Consider the following 13,675-nt stretch of genomic DNA (forward strand, 5'->3'; position numbering starts at 1 on the left):
CAGAAGAGGAAGGAGAACATATTCAACAGTGATCACAGTCTGGGTTGGAAAGAATACTAATTCATTGTCTGTAGAATCTTTTAAGAGTCACGATCACTTCTGCTCCCTCCACGCCGGCTTGTTGGTAACGGTGACCACCTCCAGTCCTAGGTGAATAGGTCGACGACGATCCATGATGTGTGATACACTAGGATAAGATGTTGATTGCATAAAAGCCAGGGACTTCGTGCCCAGTATTGACCGCTCGCTCATATTCCACAACCAGGACGTTGTTCATGCTGGAGACAACAGGCTGGCATCTATTTCTTCTCGCCGGAAATGCTGCTAGCAAGATCTGAGAACATTGTCAGCTTGAGCACGCGAAGAAGGGGGGGGAATATGCGTGACCTGACGCAGCTTTGCTAGCGCTGTTCAGAACATTGGCGGTCATCTCTTGAGCTTGTTGCAGATAAGTCTTGCCTGAGTCCTGTGCGGCCGAGGTGTTGGAGCTAGCAGACTGGCCGATGGAAGAAGCAGTGTCTTGTGCCTGCTGGCCCAAATTGGAGGCAGTCTCTTGGACATTCTTGGTAGCACTGGACAGAGTGTCTTGGGCAGATCCAGACTTGGCTGAAGTCTCATCGGAGAGCTTCTGGGTGGTGGATTTGCTGTCACCTATTGGGCCGTGTCAGCAAGGGATGCTCAGAAGGAGGCGAGGGTACCAGTACCTGGCTGGACCATGCCGGCAATGTCGTCGGCGGTGCCGGTGGCAGACTCTTTAGCCTTGTCGAAGGTGGATTTCTGAGAGTCAGGCGTGATCTTCTCTTGAGCCTCTGCAGATCACCGTTAGCTGCTGGGAGCTCGAACTGAGAAAGGGAGGTGTACGTACGGTCAGTCAAGGGCTTGCGGCCGGTGTCAGACATGATGGAGGATGAGGTTTTTGGTTCGAACAAGGTTATGGTTTGTGCTAAGTGATGTATTGTGATCCAAGTGAGAGAGTAACAGTGAAGTTTCTGTGATGGTAGAAGGGAGGGAAAGATTGAGCAAGGTGAGAAGCAGTTTGAAGCGTTGCTTTTTAAGCTTTGTCGTCACCAGGCAGAGCAGAGCAGGTACTGTCACTACTTGTTGCTGGAGGGAGGAGCGAGGCAAGGGAGAGGCATTGTCTCATAGGCTCATGGCGGGGGTTTGGCACATGCCTCGTATACACTTTGACGTCATCGAGGGAGAGCCATTGCCATTGGTGCAGTTGCCCATGGGAGCATGTGCAAGTACAATCAAGCAATATCAACAATACTTCGTTCGGTTCACTGCTCCTATCTCAGAGAATGATGTCAATCGGTATTGGAAGCCAGCAGAATCTGATCGACAGCTAAGTCTCTCGCCTCTGATGATAGTCCAAAACAAAACAGACCTGGGGGTATCCGCTCGCTCAATCTGTTCAATAACAAAAAGAATGCCCAAGGCACGCACGCACCGTGTCGTCCCCTCTTCCTCATTACCTGGGTGTCGATGCTCTTGCCACGTTTTTGGATCGCATTTGCGCACTTTTCTTTCAAGGGTCAGCTGGCCCATCTGCCGTCCTCTCCATGTTATCCAGCTCCCTGGCAAGGCTCACTCCGCTGGAGTCTCGTCCTCGAGTGATGGCTGTCTTCCGGCAGAACTGAGAGCTTCCCCTTTTCCACCGTATTCTTCCGGCAGCATCTCACCCAATCCTTTCACCTTGCTGCTAGTCGCCATTTCCCGCGCCAGGTTGGCACCGTTACTCATTGGGTGGAACTTCTTGATTGTTTTTGCGGCCACGAACAGCTTCATGAACGTGTAAATGAATCCCATAAATGCTGGAACGTTCACGAAGAACTTTTCCTTGAGCAGCTCGGGGTAGTTTTGCGCGAAGATCTTGATCGTCTCGGTGCTGGCAGCTTTCACCACGGGAGACTGGCGAAGGAAGCTGATAGACTTGTAATCGTGAACTTGGAGGATCTTGTAGGGGTCGTAGGTCGCAGAGATGGGTTTGGTGGCCTTGTCGATTCCAAGGGCTTGCAGGGCATCTTCCATCAAGGCCACTCGCCACTCGATGAATCTGAGAAGCCAAAGAGTCAGTTATGGGATCGAGCTTCCGTATATCTCGTGCTTACTCAGGCAGATTTCCAAACGTCTCCTCCAGACTCTTGACGCTCCCATAGATGTTCCAAGTAAACACCTCCCTGGTCTCCGGGTCGGCTGCTGGATCAGCATCACCATAGACGGTGGTGTATCCCAGTCCAGCGAATTTGCTCCGGTTGAATTTCTTCTTGAGCAGTTCCACCGGCTTCATCTTGGCCCGCCATTCCAGAGTCTTGGTGAGGGTGTCTTTGGATTTTGCGAGATCTCCGTCGTAGGCATTCAGGTACTTTTGTAAGATCACCTGGGTTGGGACGTGGGTCGCCGGGTCTGCGAGTGTGACTCCCCAAATCTCGGGGTGCCCATGTGCCTGGGCGAGGGCCCAAAGCTCCTCGATCGGGGTCGCCTTGTTTTCGACGGGGATTTCGGCATCCGCAGCCTTCTCGGTGGCGACCGGGGTTTCTGCTGGGGCTGGGGTCGGCTCCTGGCGGTAGTCAGCTCTCGTTTTCTACGAAAGTTCGACGAAAAGGGGTCTCGCACAGTTGGGGCAGAAGAAGGCTCGACAGCAGGCTTCGTCTCTGTGGTATCTGGAATGACACTAGAAACCTCTCCCTGCAAAGCTGTGCTGTTGGGAGCGGCGGTTGTTGCTTCGGTGGTAGCCATTGGGATAGAATAACAGGGTGCACGTCCACAGGGGGGAAAGATGTTCTTCAAGAGATGAACCGAGCAGGGTGTTCAATAGATGCTTTTGAAGCTTAGCTTCGAAAGATCTGTCGCTCGGTGCGAATTGCAGCAGCCACAGGACCCAAGGGTGGATTGACGGCGGCAGAGGACTCGAGGTTTGTTTACGGTGGTTCGCAAAGGGGAACTCTTCGAAGATCGATATCCAAAGTCACAAATAATCCACACCCGTGTGTTATCAGGAGGATAATCCAATGCCTCTGACAGAGAGTATGGTCGGTCTATCGACAAAAAGCAGTTTCTATGGTACTAGGAAGATAGAACTTGATCGAATATGTCTCATGTTGGTAGAAGAAAGCAGCTCCCCCCATATTTTGGTTGCCTAATCTAATCTGATAGCCGAGATGCCAAGCTTTTCTACCATCGCCTAACTCCGACAAACGCCGAGCTCTCATCCAGGGCGAAAAACGGAGGATGGAAAGATACCAATTAGTTACATAAGATTGTGAGAGAAAATCAGGACTAGAGCTCAATATTTCTAGTGTTTGATATTTGGCCGGTTGTGTCTCTAAACTGGTGTGAAAGTCGTTGTTCATCAACAGCCTCCTCCTGGCAAACCCTCCTCGAGGCTTTCCAACCACTGTATCGTCCCCGTTCCCTGCGCGGCATGGATTTCGAATCGTATAGGCACATCCGAAACATGTCGTCGAGCTCCCCTCGTCCAACCATCTATTCATTAATCCTCTACCGAATCAGACATTCAAGAACTGGTTCCCTTTCCCAAATACAAAATCAAGTGCGCACTTCTGCTCGAGGCTCTGTATCTCCAAGCATGTCGAGGCAGACGCGGTGATATCACTGTTGTAAAATCGACAAAATCACAATTTGCACTTGGGCGGTATATTCCCCCTCCATTATATTCTTGCTCATCAAGACCCCAATAGATCGCCCCCAAAGGATAGGTCTGACGACCCGTGAGATATCCTGTCGTGCAAGCTCTAGGTGGTTGCTCTTCATTGCTCTCTGACAACGAACAAGAGGGCCTAGAGGGTGTAACAGTAAAAAAGTTTGAGATTCGTTTATCGCATGGTCGTCAAATCGTGCAGCTGGAGTCGGTCTTTGGTAGGTTGTATGAGGAAGACAGGGCAAAACGGGTTCTATGTGCAACACAAAACAACGAAAGGAAAACTGGCCATGGGCTTTTTTGCCACAATTTGATCCGCGTAACAGTCGCCCGGACGTGGAAGACGCGGCGAATGGGTTGAGACTCGTCACAGACTCATAGTCAGCCACTCCCATTCTTGGCTGTTCCCATGCGGGCCACCACCCATGGTCTGCACACCGGAGTTGAGCAGGCTGCCCTGCTGCATCACCGATGCCATCGTGGTGGCCCCTGCGGTCGAAGACATACTGGCTGCCTTGGCCCGGGTAACTGGGGCCTGAGTGACCTTGGGTGTCGACTGGCTAGCGTCGAGCATTTCCGCCTCATTTAACGGACCACTGCCACCGGATATTATGGGTAATGTGTTCGTTGACGCCCGCGACTGCCGTCTCTGGCGTTTCGGTGTCACCTGAACGGGCCTGGCCATGTTGGGACCAGGCTGGACAGGCGGCTTGGGTGGCGCCGCAGCGATTGGTACGACCCCGGGTTTTCCTCCTGTCGTGCCAGGTGGATAGCTCGTGGGTGTTGTCACCGCAGATCCCGAGTGTGCAGAGCCTTGCACAGAAGACGGGGAGGCCGAATTTTGCTCGCTTGCAGCATTGCCAGACGTCGGCGTCGTTGCCGGGGTCTGCTGCACTGAATTCTTGCGAGAGGCCTTTTTGGATGCTCTGGTGGCTGCTGACCCCATGGGCACCGTATTTCCACTCCCACGATTACGTTTCTTGATGACATCAGTCTTGAGCGACAAGGGACGCACAACACCGTGCAGTTTGAGAAATAATCCACATGCATTGCACAGTGGGTGGCCCTCGGGGTTTCGTCGCCACAGAGGTGTCGTCTGAGTAAAACAGTTGGTGCAGGTCGTAGGAACACCGTTTTGATCTGTGTTCTTTGGTCCTGGACTGCCTGGTCTGGATGGCTGTCGACTGCTAAAGCCGGACTCGCCGGGCGAGCTACCAGTAGACTGCATATGCTGGTTAGATAAGGCTGGGGTCGAGGTTGTCCGGGGAATCTTCTGTCTCCTTGGGTCTTGGTCCCGATTCCGGATGTCGCTTATTGAGGCTGCTGAGCCATGCGTGCGACTAAGCATGGAGGAGCTCCAATCCGGAGGCGAGTTGACCATTTCCGCTCCTCCAATTCGCACCTGTTTCCCAGGAGCGCTGCCAAATCGCTGCAAGTTGCCATAGTCAGCAACGTTTGGGTCCCAGTGCAAACTCGAATTCAAGTCCAACGTTGGGTCACCAATCTGACCATACTCGGATTGGATCATTGCAAAGTTGGCATCGTCGTCTTCTGCGTCAGAATCGGCACCGAAATGGAACAGATTGTCATTCCCCGCCACCGACACTCCTGGAGAGACACGTCGATATTCCGGAACCAGCACTCGGGAAGGATCGACGTGCTGCTGCATCGAGAACCCGTTCGCCGCCTGCGCAGAAGGGACCCCATTCATGAGGGAGTACACTTGCTCATTGTTCGACCCGTACGCATACTGCGGGGCCGCGGGGGTCATCAAATGGTTTCCTCGGTGAGGTGGATAGAAAGGCATGGTCCGTGTGTGACCGCTCTGGTCAAAGTAAAACCCTTGACCGTCTGCTTCGTGACCCGGCTGGGGCGTTGAAACAGCAGAAGGATAGCCGGATTGAGGAGGGGAATAAAAATCCGCTGAGTTCAAGGACGAACCCATTGAAGCTTGGGTATACACATTAGAGAATGGCCCGTTAGTGACCATGGGTGAAGCCGCGGGGGAAAACGCGAAATTTTGCTGGAATGGTCCAGCAGATGTCAGGATCGGGTCGTCACTAAGGTGGAAAGAATCTAGATGGAGAGACATTGAGCCCTGGAAGCTAGGTTGGCCCGAAAATTGGGCGGCTGTTGTTTGATCAAGAGCGTAGTCGGGCACACCAGGATCCATTTCGGCACCATTTGTAGCATGAGGGGCAGGTAAAGGAGGTACTTGAGGAGAGAATTCAGCGGGACGCTTGCGGTTCTAGATAGAGCAGTCAGAGGACGGCTTTGACACAGACATGGCTAAAGGTGGTGAAACTTACTCCTCTCCTCTCGTCAATACTCGTCTTGCGGACTCTCTTCTTGACGTACTCGAACTCTGATGTTCGATGCGTCGGGATCGAGGTCTGAGGCATTGATGACGGGGGAAGATTCTTCGGAATCTGGACTTGAGGCTTGTTACGGGAAGCAATTGGGATCGGAGGTGCCTGCGTTGTCCTGGGCCGGCCTGCCGTCTCTGACGGTGCGGGAGACGTCATGCCTGCCGGAGAGGCGACCGAGCTCGGGACAATAAAGTCGTCGAGGTTCATCGGGTCTGCGGGGTGCTCGAGTTCTGCAGACTTGTCCACTGACTTGCGGAGCTGCTGTGCGATCCCGCTAGGGGCCGAGGAAGGGGGTGTGGGATTCGTGAAGGGTGCTTGCTTTGCTCTAGAGAGACGGTCAGTCACAGCGCTCTGACGGTCGCTGTCCCCCGGGGCCATATTCCCGTACGCTGCTTGCTGTTGCTCTCGACGACGAAGATTCATAGCCATCATCCGCCAAGTCAGATTTTCCATGCGCTCCTGGTTGGGGAGGCGAGATTTGGTCCGGCTATACAGTTTCCATATCTGAGTACCTAGAGGGTCCTTCTTCTGCATCTCTTCAGGACTGTCGAGGACGGAGGATTGAGCATCGTCCTTCCACTCGGGGAAGACGGCGTCCCGTAGCAGCGACTCATTGCGAGCAAGGGCGTCCGGGGTGGAGAGATCCAGGTTGGGACTGAGACTGGGATTTGCGACCTTTGTAGGGGGAGGGAAATTGGCAGTGGGATGAATGGAGGTGTCGGTCGAGAACAAATAGGCGGGCGACTGGCTGGTGGACTGAGTATTTACGGTATGAGAACCCAAGCTGCTGGACCAGGTCGAGAAATCTGTGTCGTCAAGAGTGGAAGAGGGCTGTGATGTAGAGGCCGAAGAGTGATGGGAGTGGTCGGCAGGAGAGTGGACGGCGGAGGTTGCGCGCGAAGTTGCAGCTGCAGTGCCCCCACGTTCACCATCATCCGCACTCGACATTACCGGGGCGGATTGGAGCGAGAGTCGCGTGCAGCAAGGCGGGCTAAGGAAGGGGATAGCGAACAGGACCGTGTGCTCGTATGGTGTGTTGGGCTTCTTCTGGCAGCATTCCCAGCGTCGAGACCAGGGATGTAATGTATGGAGGTGCGAGTGGTTTTTTTTTTCTTTCGGGACAGGCGAGCAAAGGGAAAAAAGTAACCGGTAACGAGAGCCTGTGCAGTGTCATCACCACACGAGACAAGAGGAAAAGGTCGGCAAGAAGAGAGCGCGAGAAAAGGCACCTTTTCGTCGCTCCTGGCTTGCAGGTGGTGGGAGTGGGAGGGTTACAGGGTGCAGGGTGCAGGTCAGAGAGGCACGCAACCTATGGGGACCGAGGAGGCGCTGGCTGGGTGCTGGAGAAATGGTCAAGGCGCAACCCGGTGGACCAGGGTATGTGCGTAAAGTTGGGCCAGGGATCAGAGATGATGGTGGCTTCTGGCGCGCCCGCCTAGTCTAGGGCGATGGAGCAGATGGAGCCGGGTGTGGGAGGGGCAATGGTGTAGAGAGGTACCGGTAGGACATGATACCGTGATCGAGCTCTCGGGATTGGCGACGAGTCGGAAGGGAGGCTTGTCGAAGGAGTTGGAGGGAGTGGGTGAGCGGGATGGGCGATGCAAGCAAGAAACGGCCCTAGGGTTTCTGGGAGGTTTGAGTTTGGCTGGCACTGGCTGCAGGCAATCGCTAAGAACGAGAGTGGACAATAGCTCTTTTAGAGTTGCCAACAAGAGATGAGGGTATTAGAGGGAAGCCGATCAAAAGGCCGTGAGGAGAGTCAAAAGAGGCGATGACCCGTCGCTCTGGGACAAGTAGTGACGAAGGGGGGGGGATTCCGAGAGGAAATAGATGGACGGCGATGATCAGAGCTGAGATGGGTGGTTTATTTCGAGGCACCGAGTACCCCATACGAGGTATGGTCGACTGTGCTCGTCTCACTATCCCACCTCTTCATCCGCCTCCTTCTCCCTTCCCTCTTTCCCCCTCCCCCCATCCCTCCCTCTTTTCTCCTCTCTCGAGGGCCTCATCTCACATGGACCATGCCACTCCCGGGGCCCTTCCTCAATCCGCAACAATAATTGGGGATCTGTGGGCAAGGGAGGTAGAAGGGGGGCACATCGGCATAGCGCCGGTCCATGCCTGAACCATACGTAGGCGAAGGCCAGAAACGGGACAAGTCCAGCGAGTTCGGTGGGTGGGAGAGTGGGAGGCTTTTTTCGAGAGTGGGACATGGGCAGATTCATGCGCTCTCTGACAGTTGATTTGCAACGGCACTTTAACCTCGATTGGCCTGACTCAGTCGGCCTGAGCAATCCCTCGGGGATGATCTCCCTCGAGCGACATCAGCAGTGTGAAGAAAGTTGGATCGTAGGATACGTAATGGGTGGGTTGGAAATACCGTATGCCGCTCTGTCTGTGTCTCGAGACCGTGCCTACCAGAGACCAGTAGTATCTCATACACATGGTATTCGTAGGTAGGTAGGTATGTGCAGAAGCTACGCCCTAGGCCCTACCTACCAAGGCCCTGAGCCCTGGTCACTAGGCCCTGGTCAACCTCGTTGGAGCCTTGGGCCTTGGGGCTGCATCTGCATCTTGCGACTGCATCGGCGCTTTAGCATGCGCCTATGCGGCAACAGAAGGGGAAGGGGAGGGTTCCCCTTCACTCTCGCACCCGCACCCGCACCCACACCTGGATACCTACAAACAGTTAAACGTTCGGCGGGGCCTGGCTTAACTGCTACTGCCGCTTGCTGCTTGCAGCCTGCAGCGGCTAACCAACTGCGAAAAGCGGTTCGCCAACTGGGCAAACGCCAGCCCACCATGAGCTTTTGGGATTTCAAGCATCATGCACGCCAGAGGCCCTAAGAGCGCCACGTCCAGGTCTCAGGGTCGACATCAGCGGGTTTTTTGCGGCCACTGAAAGCCCGCTCACGAGCCCGAATCCGGGCTGGCGTTTGTGATAGCGTGGGTAGTCATGAACAAGTGGGCAGTAGCAGGAGGGAAGCATTGGCAGCTGCCGGCATCGAGCCTGTCATTGCCGTGGGCTGCAAGCATAGGCATTCCACCCTCACTCACCCTCGTCCTGGCTGTGTACATACATAGCTGTTGTCATCGGCCAAGGTAACAAAATCATAAAATCATCATGCTCACCACCCGACGCATCTCGACTAACGGCGTCTCTAACTAAGATGCAAGTAACACGCCCATCGTCGACACTTTTAGGTACACATGGGCGAGGTAGCATTGCCTCTCGGAACAGGCACGCGAGTGAGGGAAATAGTTATTTGAAAAAGCTGGGGGGGCAAAAAATGGAAGTGCCAGTGCTATGTACCGGGAAGGAACACGACACCTACCTACCAGAATCAGGTTCTCAACCCATACGGGCTCCGGCCTTTCGAGAAATGGCCGCTGACTCTGGAGCTGGAGCACGAGGTTGTGGGAAAATGGATTGTGTGCATGAACTCGAGCAAGATGTAGAGGTCCAGAAGCAATCCACCACGGTACCCATTTCCCAATCCTGTAGCCCCTCAGACGTGCCCACCCAGATCCACTAGACGACGCCTTGGAGGTTTATAGGCTTGACGGCGAGAGTACCCGAATCTGGCCTCCCTCGTGTTGAACCGCATGGACTCCGGATACGGACGTCGCTCTAGCCCTGGCCAATGCTGGCCTCAGGAATGTCTGCTGGGCCTGACAATGCGTGGTACAGAAAGAAAAAAGCACCCTCACAAAGATTTTCTGGCAAAGATTTTCAGCTGTGTGAGTCTCGATGCGAGGTGGGCAATGCTCATGCGAGCAGCAACAATGCAAGATGACCAAATTGGGGGGCGCTGGGAATTGCTTCTTGCGACATCCGCTGGGGTACTTCGCCCCCCATATATTTCGCCACGGCACCTTTTGTACCCCCGTACTCCGTAGCCGTTCTATAATTTGTGGTGATTCCTGAAGATCACGTCTGGTGGTTCCGCCTTTTTGGAAGTAAATGAAAGAGAAGCCAAGACACGTTCCCACCGCATTGAGTTCAGTAGGTGACGGTGCGTCGGCGTTGGTCCCCTAACGGAACACCAGGGACCCATGCGGAAGCCTCACCACCAAGGCTGATGGGATGCTGAGATACTGACTGGACTGGGGAGCTGGCTGGGCACTTTGTCAGGCTAAATTGCTGAACGAAAACGCTCGTGGCTGTGGCTCCAAAAGTCAAAAGAGAGGAGCGACCGCAGGCACCGCAGGCTCGGAGAAGAGACGGAGCACGAATTATGGAGGCAACCCAAGAGGATGGATCATTGACTGTCAGTCAAGACGCAACCAAGCAACCAGCATTGGCCACTCCCGAATCCTATTAAACCTTTAGCCTGGCCAGTCACAGCCTTGAACAGGCTGGAATGCCACTCCCTAGCTTGGTGGCACATGTATGTATCTATGTTCTTTCTTCGAAAGGTACAGTAGGTACAGTAGGTGCGTGGGCAGGCAACATTCTTGAAAATGAATGTACTCGGTACCTCGTACATTGCTCGGGACTGCGTTCTTCTGACAGCATGCAGATCTCTGTCTCGAGACACTCGACCATTCAGCGAGTGGGGTCCATCCCAGGCATAATAGTCGATGGGAAATTCCTTTCAGGGTCTTCGCGCGTAAGCACCCGCTCGCCGGGTCATGGACGAAGAAGCATGTGCTTTCATCTCTGCAGTTCTCTCCCTCACCTCCTGCCTTCCGACTTTTTGCCTTTCGGGCCTTCTCCGTTTCTCGGCCACGGCTTCCCTTGCAGATTCTAGCACATGGCAGCAGCACCTGTGCGCGCTATTTTCCTTCTAGACGAATGATACAACCTCGAATAGCATCATTGCCCGAGGCCCTCTTCGAATGGCCTTTCAGTCGATCCCGGTTCGACCGCGAGAAGCTGTCTCTCTCCACTGGCCACACTCCAAATACATGGTCCCTCCCCCCCTTCGTTCCCTTAGCGCGGGGGAGCCCGCGAACACCCTCGCAAATACATGCCCCTGACTTGTCATACCACGGCTCCGCATGACTCTGGCTCAAAAAATCTCACGAGCTGCTGGCCACCCTGGTTCGAGACGCTCCTGGATTTCAAGTGTTATACTGGCAGCCGCTGGATAATTGTTCCAGGACTTGATTGTAGGAGTTACGTGGCTTGGACATGGGTAGTGGCGAGACACATCACCTGGGGTCTCGGTCTTCTGCCCACAGGAGTGCAGTGACGAAAGTGATAGACGGATTGCTATACGCCTTTGCCACGAATCCGCGACAAGGTGGATTTGGAGATATTGTCTTGGGCGTGGATATGATTGAATAGGACTGGGAGGCTTGATGATCGTCAGTACCATGCCAATTTGTCGTGGGCGGTCTAATGCTGCTGGTGCAGGGACCGTGTTAACTCAACTTCGGTCTTGATCAGCCTCGAAGTCAGCGGGACCAGTCCCGATACCGACACGCATACATCATGGGCTGCGTGTCGTCTTTGAGGTCATCGAGCTGCTGGACAGCTACATCGGATCCTTCAACCCGTCCATCTGTCCGTCAGGGATGCGCATGTATGGAGAACGCAACGCACGACGCCTTTTCCTTTTGTCTCTGTGCCGTCCGTTGCCCCGTGCGTGGCTTGCTTCTTCCATGCGCCGTCATGGCCGCCCAAGCACAAAGTACCATTTTCAGATTGTCTCGAATCCATTTTAGGCTTTGTACTGCAGATGGCGCTAAACCTGGTGCATCGACGAGGCAGCCAGGCGCACCCTTGTCGCTGCCTCGAAAGTGCGTGGGCGGTCGCTTTGGGGACTCCCAAAGATCCTCTGGAGCAGACGTCAACAAACACCCGAGCTGTGACCCGTCCATCCGAAACTGTCCAGGCTGCTGTTGCTGTTGCTGAACCCAAGATACACGAAACCGGTTTCTTTTACTTGTAGAGATGTGATAATTGCAATGCAGGATCGACCCACAAACATGTTTAGAGATACAAGTGGATAGCAGCTAGAAAACGAAGGGGGTCTAGATAATGATCTGTGGGCTATGGGGGCTTGACAATCTCGGCTTTGCTGCCTGTGCTGGAAGCCAATGGTCTTCGAGTTTCAAGAGTCAACAAAGGCCGTCTTTGACTATTCTGCAAGAACTGAATATGTCGTTGCCGTTTGCAAAGAAGTCCAGAAGTATCCGGGTCGAAGGGGTCACCACAGGACACTTTGCGGCCTTTCCAGCAATGGTCGCACCGGTAAACGACCAAGAGCGCAATGCAAGCACGGCTCTTGAGGGACTATCGGCGCGCAGAATGAATCCCAATGGCATTTCGTTCTTTCGACCCGGTAGCATCTCGGTCTGATTGATCTCAATGATTGGTGATTGCCCAGTCCACTCCCCCTGCACCCTCCGGATGCACCCAGCTCTCAAAGTCACCTTTCGGACGGACCCCTGATGCCCCCATTCGAGTGCATATTGTCCCCTTCCAAGCAAGCCGACGGTCGAGACGGTGGAGAAGAGAGCGGTGACTTGAGTGCAGCAGTAGTGGTGAACCAAGGTGAACATAACCCTCCAAGACGTCGATGGCAGTGGTCGGCCGCACGTGACAAGACTCTCAAGAGAACCGAGAGAGGTTCCACACTCTCACTCAGCACACGACCATCCAGGTGTTGGGTGGGTGTCACAAGCCCAATCGGTCCGGGGGGGGCCGAAACAGGCTTGCTGACAATAATAGTCGGGCCTCTCCAGCCCAGACGATTCAGATCTGGGGGAAAAGGAGTAGGTCGTCCCATTATTCCACACGAGTGAACTTGTCGGAGAGTACTCGTCCTGCATCAAGAACGGCACAAGGACCGGTCATCACCCCCGTACAGCGACGAGCAACCAAGCACTGCGTCCATTAGGCGAGTTGAATCATTAGTGAGCGTGAGCACTTTCACTGTTCCATAGTCTTGTGCTCCTGTCGGTCCTTGCCGAGATGGTGGCTCACCAGAGGACGTGGGATGGGCTGGATTGGGAGGTCAAGCGTGCCAGGATGAGCCCTTAGCGATTAGGTGCATCGTTAGTTGCTTTTCACTCAAGAGCACAAGTCTCGCCCTGGATGGATGCCGTACGCTTTCCCTGCCATCATTGACTTGTTCGCTCCCTCACGCATCCGCCGCCCCTCCAAGAATTCATCGGACCAAACGCCTTTTCCCCTCTTCGGTCCTTGGGTCATCAACCCCCGACAAGTGGAACCCAAATCCCTTCGGCTCCAGAGGGAGGGGCCTCAGCCTGGTGCGTCTCGGGAGGTACTGTATGGAGAATCGTCGATGGGTCGGAAACCCTGAATGCGCATAGAGGAAACCGCGTTGCTGATCTGTCGGAGCGTCAATTCTGGCTTGCGAGACATAGCGTCCGTGGTTAGGCTCGAGTTTGAGCGAGAATGATGGCGGCCCTCAACATTCTCCCCCAAGCATGCCTCGTAACTCCGTTCCTAGTGCCAACTAGGTCCCCGAGAAGTGTCCAGGGTATGAGGCATTGCACCCCCACGCTAGCGCACGGCTTCGCATGGTGTCGTCCAACAAGCCTCAACAGCCAAGTTGTTGCTTACCTCCTAATCTGGTGAGCAGTCCGGGAAACATGATTGCGTGCATGGGAGTGTCCATGCTCGGAATGCCCAGCTCGCCAGTAACCCTGTTGACCCTGCCTGCCCGTG

At 54.4% G+C, this 13,675-nt stretch overlaps 3 protein-coding genes across 3 annotated transcripts; all 3 read right to left on the minus strand.

Moving 5' to 3' along the window:
• Positions 1–299: 299 nt before the first annotated feature.
• Positions 300–899, minus strand: AYL99_09156 (hypothetical protein; the record flags this gene model as incomplete). Its single annotated transcript, XM_018840663.1, has 4 exons — positions 300–334; positions 388–651; positions 705–809; positions 866–899. The coding sequence occupies 4 exons, from the start codon at positions 897–899 to the stop codon at positions 300–302; spliced, it is 438 nt and encodes a 145-aa protein (XP_018690410.1).
• Positions 900–1,587: 688 nt separating this feature from the next.
• On the minus strand, positions 1,588–2,739 carry AYL99_09157 (hypothetical protein; the record flags this gene model as incomplete). The annotated part of the gene is made up of 3 exons (XM_018840664.1): positions 1,588–2,056; positions 2,112–2,560; positions 2,617–2,739. 3 exons carry the CDS (start codon positions 2,737–2,739, stop codon positions 1,588–1,590), a joined length of 1,041 nt encoding a protein of 346 aa, XP_018690411.1.
• Positions 2,740–4,028: 1,289 nt separating this feature from the next.
• On the minus strand, positions 4,029–6,978 carry AYL99_09158 (hypothetical protein; the record flags this gene model as incomplete). Its single annotated transcript, XM_018840665.1, has 3 exons — positions 4,029–5,909; positions 5,971–6,355; positions 6,419–6,978. The coding sequence occupies 3 exons, from the start codon at positions 6,976–6,978 to the stop codon at positions 4,029–4,031; spliced, it is 2,826 nt and encodes a 941-aa protein (XP_018690412.1).
• Between the last annotated feature and the right edge of the window lie 6,697 nt (positions 6,979–13,675).

This window comes from Fonsecaea erecta, assembly GCF_001651985.1.
Source record: "Fonsecaea erecta strain CBS 125763 chromosome Unknown Scaff8, whole genome shotgun sequence".
Lineage (NCBI taxonomy): Eukaryota > Fungi > Ascomycota > Eurotiomycetes > Chaetothyriales > Herpotrichiellaceae > Fonsecaea > Fonsecaea erecta.